Source organism: Humulus lupulus, chromosome 1 (genome assembly GCF_963169125.1).
Source record: "Humulus lupulus chromosome 1, drHumLupu1.1, whole genome shotgun sequence".
In the NCBI taxonomy this organism is placed as follows: Eukaryota; Viridiplantae; Streptophyta; class Magnoliopsida; order Rosales; family Cannabaceae; genus Humulus; species Humulus lupulus.
The window spans coordinates 5,225,808-5,244,581 of record NC_084793.1 but is presented as its reverse complement, the minus strand read 5'-3'; the positions used below and the strand labels follow the sequence as shown (position 1 = coordinate 5,244,581).

General features: G+C 32.8%; 2 protein-coding genes across 5 annotated transcripts; both read left to right on the top strand.

Moving 5' to 3' along the window:
• Positions 1-7,850: 7,850 nt before the first annotated feature.
• Positions 7,851-14,828, top strand: LOC133783387 (uncharacterized). 3 transcript variants are annotated; one of them, XM_062223013.1, is made up of 11 exons: positions 7,866-8,133; positions 8,384-8,584; positions 8,684-10,447; positions 10,583-11,619; positions 11,730-11,813; positions 12,126-12,278; positions 12,612-12,775; positions 12,859-13,006; positions 13,384-13,506; positions 13,593-13,680; positions 14,223-14,828. In XM_062223013.1, exons 3-11 carry the CDS (start codon positions 8,821-8,823, stop codon positions 14,432-14,434), a joined length of 3,636 nt encoding a protein of 1,211 aa, XP_062078997.1. In that variant the 5' UTR covers positions 7,866-8,133; positions 8,384-8,584; positions 8,684-8,820; the 3' UTR covers positions 14,435-14,828. The 3 variants fall into 3 exon arrangements, with proteins under 3 accessions (XP_062079008.1, XP_062078997.1, XP_062078989.1); XM_062223005.1 differs by having other exon boundaries at positions 8,684-11,619; XM_062223024.1 differs by lacking the exons at positions 12,612-12,775; positions 12,859-13,006; positions 13,384-13,506; positions 13,593-13,680; positions 14,223-14,828 and having other exon boundaries at positions 7,851-8,133; positions 8,684-11,619; positions 11,730-11,903; positions 12,126-12,269.
• A 448-nt stretch (positions 14,829-15,276) lies between these two features.
• On the top strand, positions 15,277-18,563 carry LOC133783404 (3-ketoacyl CoA thiolase 1, peroxisomal-like). 2 transcript variants are annotated; one of them, XM_062223040.1, is made up of 14 exons: positions 15,277-15,626; positions 15,725-15,801; positions 15,904-15,988; positions 16,083-16,209; positions 16,574-16,672; positions 16,758-16,825; positions 16,938-17,045; positions 17,131-17,208; positions 17,276-17,408; positions 17,543-17,639; positions 17,712-17,835; positions 17,919-18,027; positions 18,133-18,216; positions 18,357-18,563. In XM_062223040.1, exons 1-14 carry the CDS (start codon positions 15,525-15,527, stop codon positions 18,458-18,460), a joined length of 1,395 nt encoding a protein of 464 aa, XP_062079024.1. In that variant the 5' UTR covers positions 15,277-15,524; the 3' UTR covers positions 18,461-18,563. The 2 variants fall into 2 exon arrangements, with proteins under 2 accessions (XP_062079024.1, XP_062079016.1); XM_062223032.1 differs by having other exon boundaries at positions 16,935-17,045.
• Positions 18,564-18,774: the final 211 nt, after the last annotated feature.

The following is an 18,774-nucleotide window of genomic DNA, read 5'->3' as shown; positions in this document are numbered from 1 at the left end:
TGTTTTCTTGTTGGGCCTTGGCTCATGGGTGCTATGTGGTGCAGGTAAATGGAAAGAAAAGCTCACCCAGCCTTGAGTGGAGAGCTTAGGTGGTGTTGTGTACATATGCGGCCGCTTGACCACCACGGCCAAGGATTTCTCAGAGGAACTAGGGGGTTTACCCTATTTTTGCTGCTTAGGTCGGCGAGTTTGTATATTTGAAACAGTAATGACATTTTTGAGTTGTAAATAACTTGTAAATGTTTTTATGGGCCCATGTACAATTTTATGTATTTAATAAAATATATCATTTCCTTTTGACTGATTTTCCACCTTAGCCTGTTAATAACACTTAGATGCACGTTTTTAACCAAAGGATTCGGGTAGCGGGTCAAATTTCTTGTTCACCGTAACTGTTCTGGGGTAACTAGGGCGTTACATATATTATATCACAATATTTATATTGTTTGGTTAGAAAATTTTCAGTAATTAATAGTTAGGTTAATATTTTTCAATAAATAGTTACATTTATGTTTTAATAGTTATATATTTATTTAATAATTATAATTATTTTGGTAATTTAGCAAAAATATTTAATAAATTATGACAATTCCACGTCTAAAATTAATAAATTCTTCTTTTTTTCCTCTTTTTCCCCCTAAATAATAAATATAATCACCGTGAAGAAAACTAAACTATTAAAAATTCATTCATATATTTAAAAGAGTTTTTAATATAATTATTTTTCAAAAAAGTTTTTAATCATTATATTTTTTATAATTAATAGTTATATGTTTTAAAAAATATATATAAAATTGCATCACCATCAATTTTAGATAATTAGTGGTATTTTGTTAATTTTTTTGCATAATTACTAAATAAATATATAACAACTAAAATCAATCTGGAAATATCTATGGTAGGGGCTTCAAAAAGATCGTGTTCTCAACCTGTGAACAGTTTTCGGCGCGATTTTTTCTATGACCGTGTATATTGTAGTTATTTAGAGTATCCTGCAAATTTTCAGAAAATTCAGAATAATTTACAATGTCAAAAACTAGTTTAAAAACATGTTATTGCACGCATGACTAATTTTTTTATGCGAGTGAAAAATAACATATTTGAACCTAATTTTCGGCAGTGTAAATTATTCGGAATTTTCTGAAAATTTGAAGGATGCTCTAAATAACTACAATATACATGATCATAAAAAAAATCGCACTGAAAACTGTTCACGGGTCGAAAATATAAAAGAGCCCCACTAGTGGGACTCTTTTTGAAGCCCTACGAATCTTTCAATCTATATATCTATCACGAATCTTTCAATCTATATATCTATCTATAATATTATGTTGCAATCATTATAGATCTAGTACATATATTTTTATGGAGAAAATAAAGAAAAAGTTGCCAGAGGAGAAATGGGGTTGTAAAGTTTTTTCATAGATGACTTTGAAGAATATATATGTATATATATAGATATATATCTTTGTGAGATTGCGATCTAATTCATAATCATATAAATGGAAGACATGGACAGCTATAGAGTCAGATAAAGCCAGGTTATATGTAAACACACCCACAAGATAGCACGAGGATTATGCATGCATGCTTTAATAATTTCATGCACACCACAACACACCACACCACACCACTCACTACTACTCTAAGCTTAAGGCTGACCCACATGCCATTGGGTGTGACTAACTGTGAGGGCTCCATATTCCAATCTACCTTCATGATGAACACAATTACATATATAAAGAAATTTTGTTATAGTACATCACTTTTGTTCTTACCGGTAGAGTTGTTTTTGTTTTCGACAAGCAGATAAATTATAACCTATTTTTTTTATATGACGTTGTACATTGTAGTTATAGTAGACATTTCATCAATTTTTCGAAAAATTTATGGTGCCGAAATCAGGACTCTAATAGTCAGTTGCATGTGTGCTTCATTTTTTCTATACGCATGTAAAACATACTGTTTGAACTTTGATTTCGACACACCGTAAATTATTCAGAATTTTTCGTCTGCTATAGCTATCATGCACGTTGTCATATAACAAATTAGGTTATAATTTTTTAGAGATGTTGGAAATAGAAAATGTCCTATAAGTATGGACAAAAGTAATATAAATATCTAACATTTACTTTGGGAAGATTTGAAATGAATGTACTTATTCGGACTCAGTATTTTTTTTAATGGGAAATTTTTTTAAATAGTTGGATTTTATATACAAAATGTATATTAGTAAAAAATAATTAAAGATGTAATAAATAAATAACAAAATATATATTATAAGTAAAAATTAAATAACAAAATTTAATATGGGCATATATGTAAATATTTACATAATAAAGGACTAAAATGTAAATATAATATATTGAAAACAATAGGGCCCCTTAATGTAATTATCAATAATTCAATAAATATACTTGGATTTAAACGGTTAATGTAATTATCGTGCCAAGACAACAAAATGAAATTAAATATATAGTGGTCTCTATTGATATGATATAATAATTTCATGGGGTGGAAGGGGAAGAGTGTAAATGTGTAATTACCAAAATGCCATATAGATGTAAATCACATGCTAACAAACACATATAAAAAGTTACGGATATGTGGCCAATGTTTGTCTAATCAAAGCTCTACAATAGTTTATTTCTCTTTTTATTAACAAAAACATTATATAAAAAGCAATGTAGACATGCACACAAAGATATTACTTCGACGGTGTTTGTTTTGAGTAGTTGAGTTGTTTTGGAAGGTGTAGAAAGACTTAGGATAAATGTAATATTAAACTATTGTGTACAAAATAGTTCACTTTACCCTTAAAATACATGTGGGGTCCACATAAATTATTAACTTTATCCCTTAAAATTTAAATCAAACATAGAAAGATATTAAAATTCTCATTTTCACATTTACTTTATCCCATACCAAACACTCCGTTAATATTTACACATGATAACATGTAACGGATATTCATATTTTCAAATGGATATAAATTGTGTGGTTAAAATTAATAACATATCATTATGTATAAGTTATATCATTGCTCGTATATCAAACTAACAAGCAAGTGACATGTTGTTCCCAAAAAACATGGCTTTCCTAAATGCCCAAAAAGCTAATTCGCAGGCACCCAAATTGTAGTATCTAGGGTTCCATAACAAGCACAACACTAAAAAAACAAAAACACTCTCACCATACAAAACAAATGTTTTCGACAAAAAATGAGGTGAGTCTCTAGATTATAAAAAACAAGGTGAGTTTTCTATTTCAACGTTTATAGCATTAATCAATTTCAAAGTATAGTAAAGAGTTTTCATCTCAATTTCTAAAGTGTTAGCTTCTACAAGTTCACATCGCAAAATCAAATTTCTTTTGTCTTGAACTCGAGCAAACCACATTGCCATTTTAGTCTCACTACGATTCTTAAATACAACATTTACAAAGCACACATTTAAATTAGTATCATCAAATCACCTACATTCCCCATCTTCCAAAAGTAACTAAATACTTCTTACATAAATATATTAGAAAAATCGTGTGCAACACTATTTTAAAGTAACATTTTGAGGCATAATTTTTTTCGAGACTCATTCATTGTTAGTGAGTTGTTTTAAGATATTTGTGTTCTTCTTCACGAGTACATAAAAATTAAGTATTAATATGCTCAAAATAGTAATGGGGTAAATGCGAATTTGTTACTTAAAGTAGGCAAAATGATAAGAGAAAATAATATGATTTATGTTAGTCTCACATTAAAATTTGAGTACCTTTTCAAATAGGTATATAGAATTCCACATCCATAACTTATTAAGTTGATAAGCAAGAAGATTTTCTCTTGTGCGCACAAGAGTGCAAATTGGGTGGAGCAAAAACGCATGCACTTGTGTGTTGGGTGCAAATTGCGGGCATGAATGCAGGCACATAAAGCTTAGTATTAGTATAAGTTGGACTTCTTTCGCAATCCAAACTTTATTTTTCTTAAAATATTCAACCAGAATATTCTAGAAACAAATTTGGAAGATCTCATCTTGTCATACACAAAAATTGCATCAAATTAAATTGATTTTGGGTAGATACCGAAGTTGATTTTTGGCTATCAATAAAGGGCTTCACCTCCATGTTCTCTTAGACAATAGTTAATTCGTTAAGAGTAGAAATAAATGTGCTTAGTTACTGCTCATAGAACATTTTATTATAGGAGACAAGCACCTTTAGCAATCTTTTAGCACTCGATGAGGATGCATAATTGTTTTAAAGAGATACTATGGTACATTAGACTTAGTTTGACACAAAAAATGTATTTCTAATATATGATTTGTTTTATTTCAATTATTGATATAATTGTACTCTCTTTTCAAATATATATTTATGTTTATTGTTATTTATAACCAATATCATATCGAAATTTTTAACAGTATCATATGTAATATAGATAAGTAATGTGTGATTATGTGTGTAAAAGTACATTTGTTTAAGTAATTTAATTTTAATTGGTTTTTTTTTTTAGTAAATGTGGTTAAAACATTTAATATTTTCAAAATATTATATTTTTATACCCAATTTATTTAATTTAATTTGTTCAAAATGTTGCATTTTTATACCAAAACTTTTTTTTTGCGCTAAATATACCCAATATTTTTAAAATGTTACACTTTTATATCTATTTTTTTTATTATTTTGAGAAATAATAAAAAAGTGATGTAAAAATATATATATTTTAAATTATTTTTTAAAATTTAAATTTGTTGACGCGGTTCTTCGGCAACAGATAATTATATGAATAAATGGGATGGATTAGTGCTAAATAATGAACCGTAATATGTGAATACTCTCAAAAGAAGGTTATAACTCGTTTACTCTTTTTAGGTGGTTCGAAGGTTAAAATCTATCTAGTCCACCAGTCAATATTATTGATATGTCTCTGGTATTCCTTACAGGGTGTTTCTTTACAAATTAAAAAACTAACCATTTGCAACACCCAGTGTCTCCATATTTATAGGGAGAGGACACCTGGGTGTTGGCAAAGGGGGTCATCCTGTGACCTTCTTACCCATCATGTCACTTTTGTGACATTCATGATTAATTCCTAAAACCTGACAATGAAATGTGATCTAATCATAATCAATAGGTAAGGGGGATGATGGGTCGCATGGCCCAAGTCAGTCGTGGGGTGCCTGAACACGCACGTTTATGCTGCGTGTCCGAGATTTCAGGAATGGAGCAGACATGTGATGTCTGATATGCGCACGTTTACATTGCGTGGTTGACTTTATAAAGGGTCGGACGTGTCAGCTCCATGTCTTACCTCGAGCTTGATGTAGTCTCAGCTCGTGGCGTTCACACTGCTGACCCGATGCCTTTGAGTGTTCTTACTAAACCTTTGGCTACCTCGAGCTAAAGAGGTAGAGACTCGTAACAGCAACTCCGAGTAGGTGGCTTCCACGTGACAGGTAGGATTATGCCATTTTCTAGCTCACTAATAACCTGTGGATATTTAGGGCGTACAAAATTATTTCCTTTTCTTATTCTTTCTCAAAATAACTATTTTAAATTAAAAATTAATGAATGTTGTATTAAAATTAATAAAAAGTGATTTGAAATAATTTAAAACTTGTATTTTTCTATCAAAAATTTAAAATTTAAGTTAAAAAAAAAACTAAAGGAAAAATATAAATTTTAGTTATTTTGATTAATTTTAAAATCTTAAATGAGTTTTTTATTTTTTTATTTTGCACATGGACAACTAATCCACGTGTAAAACAAATATAGATTAGAGACACTATATGAAAATGGACAACAAACTTGTAGCATTCTCTACAGAAGAACCTAACTCGGTAAAATACAAAGAACACTTAGAGAATGCAGAGATTAAATCATGTCGTCATATTAAACACAAAAAGAAAACTAATTCAAAGTCAAACTTAAAAGCCTTCATATTTGGATAACGGAGAAACAACCTACTAAAAAAAAAACTTTTGTGAGTATTAAATTTTCAACAAGGAAATAACAATTATATGAGCATGTTGTTTTATACAAAAAAAAAAAAAAAAAAAAAAGTACTAATTGGAAAATTGAAGATCTCATGCTCAAATAACAATAATTTATTATTGTTATTATTTTGAGAAAGAATAAAAAAGTACAAATAATTTAAAATTTAAAAAGAAAAAATCTATATTTTTATTTCACTTTTTTATTATTTCTCAAAATAATAATAAAAAATAAGTATATAAGTGCAATATTTTTAAAATAATGAGTATATTAACTGAATTTTTTTTTAGTATAAAAGTATAATATTTTGAAAATATTAAGTATATTTACTATATAAAAAAAGAATGGGTATAAAAACAAAATATTTTAAAAATATTAGTTATTTTACCTACAATTTAATATTTATTTTTAATCACAATAGGAGTTGCAAAACGGTTTTTTGGTTCCTCGTACTAGTCAAAAGTTGTAATATGCTAAAAACAGTAAAAAGGTTTGTACCTTCTGCTACGTATAACTTTACAAGTGTTCTTTTTTATAATCATCTATCTCAACCATAATAAGTATTTTAATTTTCTTCAGCAAATGTTAGAAAATTTAATTCAACCCTATCTAAGTTTTTAGAATATAATCTGTTAAAAAGTAAAAAAAAATAAAAAATTCAACAACAAAATCAGAGTTTATCAACTTAGCTTTTACAATTGGATAAACGGGTTAATTATAAATAATTATCAATTTGACTAAGAAAAATAAGGTTTGACTCGGTATAAAAAATATAATTTCAAAAATTAATTATTTATATTTAAGGTACATTATATTTGTACCCTAAGAATTATATAGACACCTCAATTAAGAAAAATTAATTTTTAAAATCATTTTTCACAATTTTTCTTAATTTTTTTTTTGGTTAATTTCAATAATTTTATTTTGTCTTGTTTTCATATAAATATATATGTTTTAAAAGGATGTATAATTTTTTAGAAAAAATATTCTTACTTTAACAAGTTTTTCTATTTTTTTGTTTGAATTTTCTTAATTTAAATATTTAAAATATATATTATTTATATGTATTTTTTAAAATATAAAAAAGAAAAAAACTGTGAGCATAAGATAAAAAAAATACATTATATATTAATTTTTAATAAAATTAAACTATCTTAATCAAATTTTGAGGTGCAAATATAATACATCTTAACTTAATTAATTCAAATTCTAATATAAATTATTTATTAACCTATATTTATTATATTTTATGTCTTTGAAAAATATTAGTCTACCCAAAAGACCTTTTTGTTATAAAAGAATTATTTGTGTTAGCGAAACAAAAAAAAGAATTATTACAAATGTATTAGTCATTTTTTTTTCTTTGAAAAAGTCATAGACCATCTTATACCATTAATTTTCTCTCTTCCAAAATTATATTTACAACTCTTGATTTCATTCATATATTATGAAAAATAATAATTAATAATAATTTTTGGTAAAAAGTGCAATTATTTCAACACAAAAAGAGTACAATAATTTCCAAAGGTCAAATTCGTCAAAGCAAAGAATTAATTTTTTTCCAATCCCAAAGTTGAAAGTCTAATACTAAAATTAAAAACTAAAAAAAGTTGAGAATAAAACAGAAACTCATAGATTTAAGGTTTATTACTTATTTAGAGTGAAAATTAATAAAAAAATATTACCGATAAAGCCGCCAGCTTAAAAAAATGATAATTAAATAAATAAAAATGATTTATTTTACACATTACGAAAAATTCAAAGTCCGAAGAGAATGTGAGGCCACGTAGGAGAGAATGAATATTCATAAAATATAATTGAAAAAAAAAATTCAAAAATAAATAAATAATTAAATAAATAAAAATTCTCGTAACAGTTAAAAGGCATTCCCTAGTGTCGATGGCGCTTAATTCTCGGCAATGTCGCTCTCCGACGCCCGAGATTGAACCTCGACGACTAAACCCAACGCTCTCATTTCATCTCAATCTTCTTCTTCTTCTTCTTCAATCTCAATCTCTCGTCCAATCCCTTCTTTCTTTCGTCTTCTTTGACATTAATTTTCGGAGCCGTTTTTATCAGCAATGACAACTCTGAAGCTCCGTAATAGAGCGGGAACACACCCAAATACGCCACGCTAACCATCAGGTTTATTCATTTATTAATTTTGTTTTTAATATTCTTCAATTTTGATCGTAATTGAATTTTGATCCATGCCCATCTCGATTTTAGTCATACCCATTTGGAAAAAAATTGTCATTGAAATTTCGTGCTCTGTTCTTGATCTGTAAGCTCTTCAATTCGAAGTTTTTAGGGGAATTTTGTTGTGTTTGAATGGTTTTCAAGTGGTTGATGCTTAAGAGAGAATTTTGGTGTTGGATCCTTTGATTTTGCGCAGGCGACTATTTATAGAAGATAAGGAACTTGGGTTTTTGTTGGTTGATGGTTTCACTCTCTGCTGGTATCTGTTGCGAATCATCCAAGGTTTGTGTCGCCAGTGGGGTTTGTACAGGAAAAAACCTGAGCTTATACATAAAGAGATATTTTTTTCTCGCATGAAGTTTTGAATTTGCATGAGACTGGAAGAAGGATCATATGGGTAATTTACTTCGATACTGGAGCGATTATGTATTATATTTATTTTCTTTTAATCTATTGAACGTGATTTGCTCAAATCTTTTTTTTTTTTATTTGAAAGGGAGTTTTGATTGAAGAAATGGAGAAATAAATTTAGGTGGAGATTTGGGTACAGATCCACTTTTATGCATGTTCTTAATTTGTGGGCTGAAGGGTGAAGGGGCCACTTAGCAGCTCAGTTGATAAGAAGTGTTTTCTATGGCTCTAAATAAGCCTGACAAGTTGTTTGATCCCATGATCAATGAGGTTCCTGCCGCATCAGGTCGTTGGATCGAGCAAGAATCAGCCCCAGTTTCAACTTTGGGAAAAAATATGCATAACAACGTCTCAGTGCAGACTGGCGAGGAGTTTTCCAAGGTGTTTCTTCAAGATCGTTTTCCAGCGAGAAGGGTTCCTGCTGTCACTGATACTGTTCAGGAGCGTGAAAAAAAGGTTGGATTTAATGGTTATCAGAACTCTCAGCCGGGTTATGAGGACCTTTCTCGTGTCCTGGGGTTGAAGAGAATGGATTCAGAGAGTGCTTCTGAAACATCTGAATTTGTGTCTGCAAAAGGGTCTTCGAGAGAGACTGATGTTGAAGCTTTTGTTGATAGATTAAACAGAAACAACAAGAAGGAGAATGGTGAGAATGGTCATGGTGGTATAAGGAAGGCTGTTAGTGAACAGAATTGTGATAGGGCTGGCGGGACCAATGTTATACCCAGTCACAAATCTGAGTCACCTAATTCAAATAATTTGAATGGATCAGAAGTATTAGATGGCTCGCAATCAGGGAAGATAAAGTTTCTCTGCAGTTTTGGTGGTAAAATCTTGCCAAGACCCAGTGATGGGAGACTCAGATATGTTGGTGGAGACACACGAATGGTATCTATCAGAAAAAGTACTTTATGGGATGAGCTTGTGAAGAAAACTTCCAGTATTTGCAACCAACCTCACGCCATAAAGTACCAGCTTCCAGGTGAGGATCTTGATGCTCTTATATCTGTATCTTCTGATGAGGATCTTCAAAATATGATAGAGGAATACCATGGGCTTGAAAAGCAAGATGGTTCTCAAAGGCTTCGGATCTTTTTGATTCCTTTGGGTGAATCTGAAGGTACATCTTCTTTTGATGCAAGCACCATACAAGAGAACAATCCTGACTACCAATATGTTGCGGCTGTTAATGGCATGGTAGATCCCGTTTCTATGAAAAGCATTGGAGGGCAGAATTTGGCAAGTGAAACAAATCAACTGGGAGTTAAGAGTCCCTCATTTACTTTGGAAACTAACAGTGGTTCAACTGTTTTGCATGATAATAAATTTTCAGAATCCCAGAATATAAATGTATCTCCAACACAATCTCCTCCATTCTCTCCCGTTCAATGTCATCAAGACTCCAAGAGTGCTAAGATACAATCACATAGTAATACTGGCTGTGTTAATCCTTCACCAGAGGGAGTAAATTTGATGATGTATGATCAGCCTACTGTCTCACATTCAGAACAGCTGCATGGTGGACATTTTCAAGACCCTGATTTTATGAAAGATTTTACTAGTCCAGTAGCGGCCGATCAAAATGATGGTGAGTTTGTTGGATTCTCCCAAGACAGGCCAATATCTAAGGAAAGGATATTTCATTCTGAAAAGCCGGGCTCACGCCTAGATGATCCTACAGGTCTGTTATCCGATTGTTCTGATCCTCATCATGGAATGCCACATGCATTTTCTGATTCACAATTGCAAGAGAGCGGAAGGAAGTCTGCATACTGTTCGCAAGAAGGAACAAGCCCATCATCTCCCTTGTCCTTCGCAAAAGCTCAGTTGTCTTTGCAACTAAATTCAGGTACCTTGCAAGAAAATCCATCCCAACTGCGTGACAATATTAATGATATTAATCCTCAGGTACAAAAGAACTTGTTGAATGATGAGTCTGTTGCAGTTCAAGGATTAATTTTGCCAAATTCTTCTTTGTCTTCAGAACTAATGGCTCGTAATGAAGCTAATCCCAAGTGTGGTACTGGTGATATTGATGACAATTTTCAAACGGCTAAAGATGACATTGGTAGATCTGATTTGGCTATGCTGAACAAGTGTGAGGAAGATTCCCTGAATCCAGTAATATTGAAGAGGATTGATGCAAAGAATCCTTTCGAGGAACAATATGGCCAGCTTTATGGAGGAAGTTCAGCTGTGCGTGCAATAGACTGTAAGAATGAATTGGACAGGATAAACCCAGTTCAAAGCCCACATTTCACTATTGGTTCTCAAGAGAGAGTTCCTGCATCGTCATCCACTGACTTGATACCTTTGGTTGACAATTTGGTGGAGCCTCCCAAAAACCACCACTGTGACCAAACCATTGCTGAACTCTTTAGCATGAGCCAAAGAACTCCTAATGATCACAAAAAAGCTTTGAATGGGACAACAGATGTTCAAGGAAATAATATTTTTGGAACAAATAATTATGATGTTTCAAGCTTATTTCCAGGTGCCAAGCAACACTCTCCGAATGAGGATCCTTTGGGCGATCTTTTGGCTGGCTTTTCAGTTGATCCACGACAACGTGACCCTGTACAACCTGCTGCTAGTGATATGAGTTCTGAACCCAGGTTGATAAGTCCTGTAAATTTATACCAATTACCACCAGTTCATGATGGCTCTGTTATAAGTTCTAATTTGCAAAAGAGTAACCAAATAATCTTGCAGAATCCTACCCAAGATACTGTAGTGAACCAAGAGATTTCTCTCCTGGATGTCGATTTTATAAGCTACCCCAGTGAGAAGTTTGAAAAGATTAATTTCTACCCCTGCGAGAAATTTGAAAAGATTAATTTTGGAAATTCTACTGATGTGGAATCTAATTTGGAAGGTTTCACATTGACACAAATAGAACCACCAAGAAATGATACAAATCAGTCATCATCAATGACTCAATATCTTATGGGTGAAACCATTGGTGATGATTCTCCTACTGCAACAGAGGTGGATAGCATTGTTCCAGAGTCTGAATCTGAGGTGAATTTGCAAAGTAAAATATTTTTGGAGTATTTTACTTTGGAAAAAATAATCACAGCATTGTATTTCTTGTGAAATGATGATTATTAATATTTCTTTTCTGTATACAGGATGGTAAAACTGATGGAGAAAGGAATGAATTATTTAGTGATGCAATGATTGCTGAAATGGAAGCAAGCATATATGGCTTGCAGGTTTTCATCAATATCTCACTTCTATATATGACTAAGCACGAGTTTTGTTGTTTATTACATCACAACTGTATCTTATAGTACTGAGTAAAGGTACATGGTTTCTGATAGGAACTTCTGTCAACCAGCTCATAGATGTAAAAATATCTGTCTTGTTGCAAAACATTGTATTGATTCACTTGTGAAAATTCAGCAGCTGGTTGATTTCTTGTTGAGATTTTGGTTGTTAATTGTTTACAGTGCTTTTTCCTGTTACATTTAATTGTTCTATGTATGACACTCCTATTGAATGAGTGCTCAAATTCAAATGTACAGATTATTAGGAATTCTGATCTGGAAGAACTGCGAGAGTTAGGATCTGGTACATATGGTACTGTTTATCATGGAAAATGGCGGGGAACAGATGTTGCGATAAAGAAAATTAAAAAGAGCTGCTTTGCAGGAAGGTCGTCAGAGCAAGATCGCCTGGTGGGTCTCCTAATTTTTTTTGTTTTGCATTTTCTATCTCCTTTATTGTTTCACTTTCATCTTTTCTCCGCCCTTTAATTTAATGCAAGGAGTTTTGTTGAGTTGTGACATTGAAAGTTTAGCATTAAGGTTTTAGGAATTTCAGAGTAGTTGAGGTGATGTATACATGTAGCTATATATATTTACCACAAAAAAGGATATTTGATTATCTGGAAAACAAGTATGGTCTACATTTTGTTTAGATGGGTACGTATATTTGGAATGTGTTTCTTTTCTTCAATTTTTTTTCTCCACCCATATGCGAAGCTGAAACTATTTCTCATGTCATACCAGGCAAAAGACTTCTGGAGAGAGGCACAAATCCTCTCAAACCTTCATCATCCAAATGTGCTTGCGTTTTATGGGGTAGTACCAGATGGAGCTGGTGGAACATTGGCAACAGTAACAGAATTTATGGTGAATGGGTCACTTAGACATGTCCTACTTAAGAAGGATAGGTAATTTTGCTCCGTTTGTTTCACTTCACTTATCTTCTTCACATGGTCATTTATATGTTAATGTTCTTGTAATTGTGGAATAGGTCACTCGATCGACGTAGAAAGCTTATTATTGCCATGGATGCAGCTTTTGGCATGGAATACTTGCATTCAAAGAATATTGTTCATTTTGATTTAAAATGTGATAATCTGTTAGTCAACCTAAGGGATCCCCATCGGCCCATATGCAAGGTAAATTCAAAAAGCCAATTGTCCTGTCCAAACAAAGATAGAAGTGAGTGCAGACTGATGATACTCATATAGCGACTATTCGGTTTTCTCAACTTTTCATAACATTCCAATGGCCTTGAAAAGAATTTGGAAGAAATTTATTTTTATTGAAAAAATAATATATTTTATTCCATAAATTTCCTGGTGATATTCAGGCTAAAATAGATTCTTGGGAAACAATTTCCATTATCTGTGTAGCTCTAATGATGTGGCTACCAGATAGGAGCCATATCTTGATGATCCAGGGACATTTTAAGGATTTTTTATTTTATTTTATTTTATAAATTATCCAGCTGACTGGTTGAATGTCTCTGATACTTGAGCATCTGTTTTTTTAGGTTGGAGATTTTGGATTGTCGAGAATCAAACGCAATACTCTAGTATCTGGTGGGGTGCGCGGAACCCTTCCTTGGATGGCACCAGAACTATTGAATGGTAGCAGTAGCCGGGTTTCTGAGAAGGTGGGTAGGAATTTGTTATGTATGTTAGTAGTGTATAAGAATAATATAAAAAGTTCCAGTTAAACAACTGTGTTGACTTTTGTTAGGTTGATGTTTTCTCGTTTGGCATTTCGATGTGGGAGATATTGACCGGGGAGGAACCATATGCCGATATGCACTGTGGTGCAATCATTGGTAAGTTAAATAATGTCGTAGGTAGTCCTAAATGTTAAATGGGCATGTTACCGAACTGATTATGAAATGGAAATCCAAGTATTTTCTCAAATGACATGACAATAAAATGATTTCCTTTCTAATTAATCTCCTATAACTAGTCCTTGAAAGAGTGAAAAGTAAAATAAAGACCAAAACTTTTACAGTTTGTTGAAGAAACGAATAAATTTCATTATCATTGGTTATTTCCTTCACCAAATTATAAATTCATTACTTTTGTCGGAAGGTGTGAATAGAGGAAAAACATTGACTGGTCATAGATTGGCAAAATAAGCTGGTTGTTATGACTGTCCACAAAATTAATACACCATGAGAAATTGGTTTTTCTTGGACCTGGTAGTTTTGGTAGGTTATTCATTCAACCGGATCATAGGATTAGCTTTCCAATTTTTGGTTCCATTTATGTATCGATTATCATTTTCATGTGCTTTACATTCCTAATCAATACTATGCTTATTTTTCAATGCAAAATTTCTCTAAAATTCTGTTACCTGCAACTGAAGGGGGCATTGTGAAGAACACTCTCAGGCCTCCAATTCCAGAGCGATGTGATCCCGACTGGAGGAGGCTGATGGAAGAATGCTGGTCGCCAGAACCTGAGCACCGGCCATCATTTACCGAGATAACCAACAGGTTGCGGTACATGTCAATAGCGCTCCAGGCGAAGGCGCAAAGCAATCCAGCAAAAGTGAAGCCGAACAGCCCTCGTGAATAAACACCGTAAATATATATATGCACAGAACTTTGATTCTTCAAATAGTGAGTCTGGTCTGGTACCGTACCTCCCATTGAAGCCAGCCAACCCCATTGATTTGGGTTGTGAGTATCAGAAATTTGTAGGTGACCATTCTTGCAGTTTGATTGATGGCTTATATTGTTTTTTTTTCTTCTTTCTCTTGTTGATAAAAGAAGATATATATATGTTCATTTTTTTATTCTTTTTTTCACACAAAAACATCAGAGCAAGAAGAGTAGCAGCAGAGACTTTCTCCACAATTTTCTTAGTTTAGTTTTTGAGTTTTTGCTTGAAGATGCCGTACACGTCCATTTGTATATATACACAAGAAAAAGCATAAGATTATTATCATTATATATTGTTGGTTGCTTGCTTTGAGCCTTTAAAGAAGAATTTGCTCTATATATATTTGTTTTGTTTTTGGGAGGAATTTCTCATGAGAAATTGTTAACATCTCCATTCACCATTTACCAAAGTAAAATGATTTCTCCCATCCCAAATAATTAGATTAATTTTCCTATTAATTTTATATAAATACAATAATTTTCATGGTCTCACTCACACTACTACAACTACCGACCATTTGTTTTATTCGGGAAACTAAAAAAATCCACTAAAGAAATAGAGATTATGGTCCTATGGTTGACTATGGCATATGGTTGAGTTAAATTAAAAATAAAAAAATAAACATAACGAGGGAATTACAGGGGTCTTTTTCTTATGAAAAGACAACCACTGCTTTATGTTTTAATTAATTAATATTTTTCTAAAAAATAAAAATAAAAGAAGAGTCAAATGTGTTTCAGTCTTTGAAGTTCGAAGTTCGAGTGCGTTATGGTTGGTTGAATGACTTTCCTGGCATTTATGGCAATTTCTTGGTGGAAATTACATGTGAATTATGTTCAGACTGTTTGACCACTGAATGATCACAAGAAAAATGAGTTCCAATTCCAAAGCAGCCGAGTTGAACCGACCACTCTCACTTCACCTTTTATATAATCCTCTTCTTTTCTCCACAAACTAAACTCAACAACAACAAGAACAACCCTTTCTCAGTTGCAGCAGAAAGATGGAGAAAGCTCTCAATAGACAGAAAATTCTGCTCCATCATTTGAAACCCACTTCTTCTTTCTCATTTTCCTCTGGAACCCATGAATCTTCTGCTCTTTCTGTAAGTTTTTTCAGATTTCTCTGTTCCGAAATGTCTGTAAAATGATACTTTTTTGGCTAAGTCATGGGGCATATATATATATATGTGTGTGTGTGTAGGCTTCGGTATGTGCAGCTGGTGACAGTGCGGCTTACCATCGGGCATCTGCGTTTGGAGACGATATAGTGATTGTGGCGTAAATTTCTTGCTTCAACAAAATGAAACGTTTGATTTGTTTTAAGCGTTTGTTAATATTTTTATTTAGTTTTTTTTTTCCTTTGAAAATTTTGTCTAACAGGGCTTACCGGACTCCAATTTGCAAAGCTAAGCGAGGAGGGTTTAAGGATACTCCAGCTGATGATTTACTTGCAGTTGTTTTAAAGGTAAACAACCCATTGATTTTGTTCTGATTTGGCTTATATCCACAGGATTATTGATTTTTTCTTCTTTCTTATATGTGATTAATATACAATTTAGGCCATGATAGAGAAAACAAATCTGGACCCAAGTGAAGTTGGGGATATAGTTGTTGGTACTGTTTTGGCACCTGGTTCACAAAGAGCAACAGAGTGCAGAATGGCAGCAATCTATGCTGGTTTTCCTGGTAAGTTTTCACTTTTATTTTTTCAGCTGCACCTTTTATGATCTTTATAATGAGCATTTGTGTCCCAACAGACCAATCACTTTTGATTGGCATTATAAAGAGAAGAATTATTATTTAAAAAAAAAAAAAAAAAGAATAAGGAAAAGGAAAAAGGGGAGTTTGTGTATTCATCATTACTGTCATGAACAAAATTGAGTTTTTTCCAATGGTATATAGTTTATGAGTCTACTTTAATATCAGATGGCAATGCATGTTAAGATTTTAAAAAGATGATTTTTATTTTTAATACGAGTTTAGCAGAAAAGATATAAATAATATTGTCTTTAGTGTATGCTATGGAATTTGATTTATCTGAATTGTCCAGATACGGTGCCAATCAGAACTGTCAACAGGCAATGTTCATCTGGTCTCCAAGCAGTTGCTGATGTTGCTGCTTCAATAAAAGCAGGATTTTATGACATTGGTAAGCAAAAACAATGAAATGTCTCTCTCTAGCTCTTGAATTTTGATGGCTTTCATTAGATTACTGAAACTCTTTTTGGATTCAGGCATTGGAGCTGGAGTGGAGTGTATGACAGTAGACAATATTAGCAGAGTCAGGAACATGAACCCAAAAGTACATTAGAACTTTTTTTAATTCTTTTCTTTTTATTGTATTTGTTGTGCTAGTAATAAAGACACCAGAAGAGATTGTTTTGTGGGCTGAGTAAATACTGTTGTCTCAGCAGGTAGACACCTTTGCACAAGCCCGAGATTGTCTTCTTCCAATGGGTATTACTTCTGAAAATGTTGCACATCGCTATGGCATAACTAGGCAAGAGCAAGACCAGGCTGCTGTAAGCTCCATATCTGATGTTAACTTGCATTAATTAAGGTTGAAGAATAGACAGTAGTTTAAATGTCTTAGCTAAACATGGACAGGTCAATTCTCATAGGCGTGCTGCTGCAGCAACCGCGTCTGGTAAATTCAAAGATGAAATTATCCCGGTTTCTACCAAGGTAAAAGGTTACTCTTTATGGGCAAGTACATTTTTTAGTGTCAGTTTTTAATTATTTGTCTCCATAGATTGTGGACCCAAAAACTGGAGAGGAGAAGAGCATAACAATTTCTGTGGATGATGGAATCCGGCCAAATACAAACTTGAGTGCTTTGGCAAAGCTGAAGCCAGCCTTCAAGAGTGATGGGTCTACAACTGCAGGTAATTCATGGTATTGTAGTCATGAAGTTCATTATTCATGATAGTGTTTGATATGTTTTCATAACTATTGCTAGATCAATTCATAATATTACTTTGAGCATAGTGAAGATCTGACTTTGCTTCGTTTCTTTCAGGGAATTCAAGCCAGGTGAGTGATGGGGCTGGAGCAGTTCTCCTGATGAAGAGAAGCTTGGCTATGCAGAAGGGATTTCCTATCCTTGGTGTCTTCAGGTATGATTTTGTGGACATTTACACTAGAATTGAAACCTTAAAACTATATTAATAAAGGAGCTTTCCATTCAGGAGTTTTTCTGTTGTTGGTGTGGATCCTGCTGTAATGGGCATAGGTCCATCTGTTGCAATCCCAGCTGCAGTGAAGTCTGCTGGTCTTGAACTTGATAACATCGACTTGTTCGAGATTAATGAGGCAAGGGATTTTGTTTTGGGCAAAATAGTTAATATTAATCTGGACCACATTATAGGCTAGCAATCTCATTTGCTCCTTTCCAGGCTTTTGCATCTCAATATGTATACTGCATTAAGAAACTGGGGCTTGATCCTGAGAAAGTCAATGTCAATGGAGGCGCCATTGCCTTTGGCCATCCTTTAGGCGCAACAGGTATGTTTATAAAAATGACATATATGACTAAAAATTGGTAACTTCTAAAGTGTCATTTCCTCTCTTCATCACAAAAAACCACCTGTTTTTAACTGTTGGTGTCAGGTGCCCGCTGTGTTGCAACTTTGCTTAACGAGATGAAGCGTCGTGGGAAAGACTCTCGTTTTGGTGTCGTTTCGATGTGCATAGGTCTGTCTCTCTTCATTCAAAAGCTATACCTAAAGTGAACAACACAAGAAAAGGAAATTTAAGACATGTTTTTAGAAAAGGCTTATAGTTTTCAGTGTACTGAATATATATATTTTCAATGTGTCTGTCATTTTTTGCAGGGACTGGCATGGGAGCTGCAGCTGTGTTGGAAAGAGGGGACTCAGTTGATGAGCTATGCAACGCTAGAGCAGTTCAAGGTTATCGATCATCTCTTGGTGGTTAGATTCATTTTGTTATGGTACCCCTAAGATTGTAATTTTAGTAAGCAATGGATGGTTATAATCATATTAAAAATTTCAATAAAAATAATGAAGTTGGCAAACTAATTTGAAAGTTATACATTTTAAATGATGTGTGATGTACTTATTAGTTGATTAGATTGATACTCTAAAGTTAAAAGAATGATCTTGATTTTCCAACTCTGAATAATTACTAATTTAACCTGAATTGGACACAAGGGTGCGTTTGGAAAAACCCTCTATAATTGGAATTAGCTGTAATTCGGAGTAGTTACTCAATTTGACATGTTTGTTTGAC

Excerpts from the sequence above, each read along its gene's own strand:
- LOC133783387 (XM_062223005.1), top strand. The coding sequence starts at position 8,821 with ATGGCTCTAAATAAGCCTGACAAGTTGTTTGATCCCATGATCAATGAG. Across the intron at positions 11,814-12,125 it reads CAAGCATATATGGCTTGCAG|ATTATTAGGAATTCTGATCT; the intron begins GTTTTCATCAAT and ends TCAAATGTACAG. Across the intron at positions 13,507-13,592 it reads GTAGCCGGGTTTCTGAGAAG|GTTGATGTTTTCTCGTTTGG; the intron begins GTGGGTAGGAAT and ends GACTTTTGTTAG.
- LOC133783404 (XM_062223032.1), top strand. The coding sequence starts at position 15,525 with ATGGAGAAAGCTCTCAATAGACAGAAAATTCTGCTCCATCATTTGAAA. Across the intron at positions 16,826-16,934 it reads TCAGGAACATGAACCCAAAA|CAGGTAGACACCTTTGCACA; the intron begins GTACATTAGAAC and ends CTGTTGTCTCAG. Across the intron at positions 17,209-17,275 it reads TTATCCCGGTTTCTACCAAG|ATTGTGGACCCAAAAACTGG; the intron begins GTAAAAGGTTAC and ends TTGTCTCCATAG.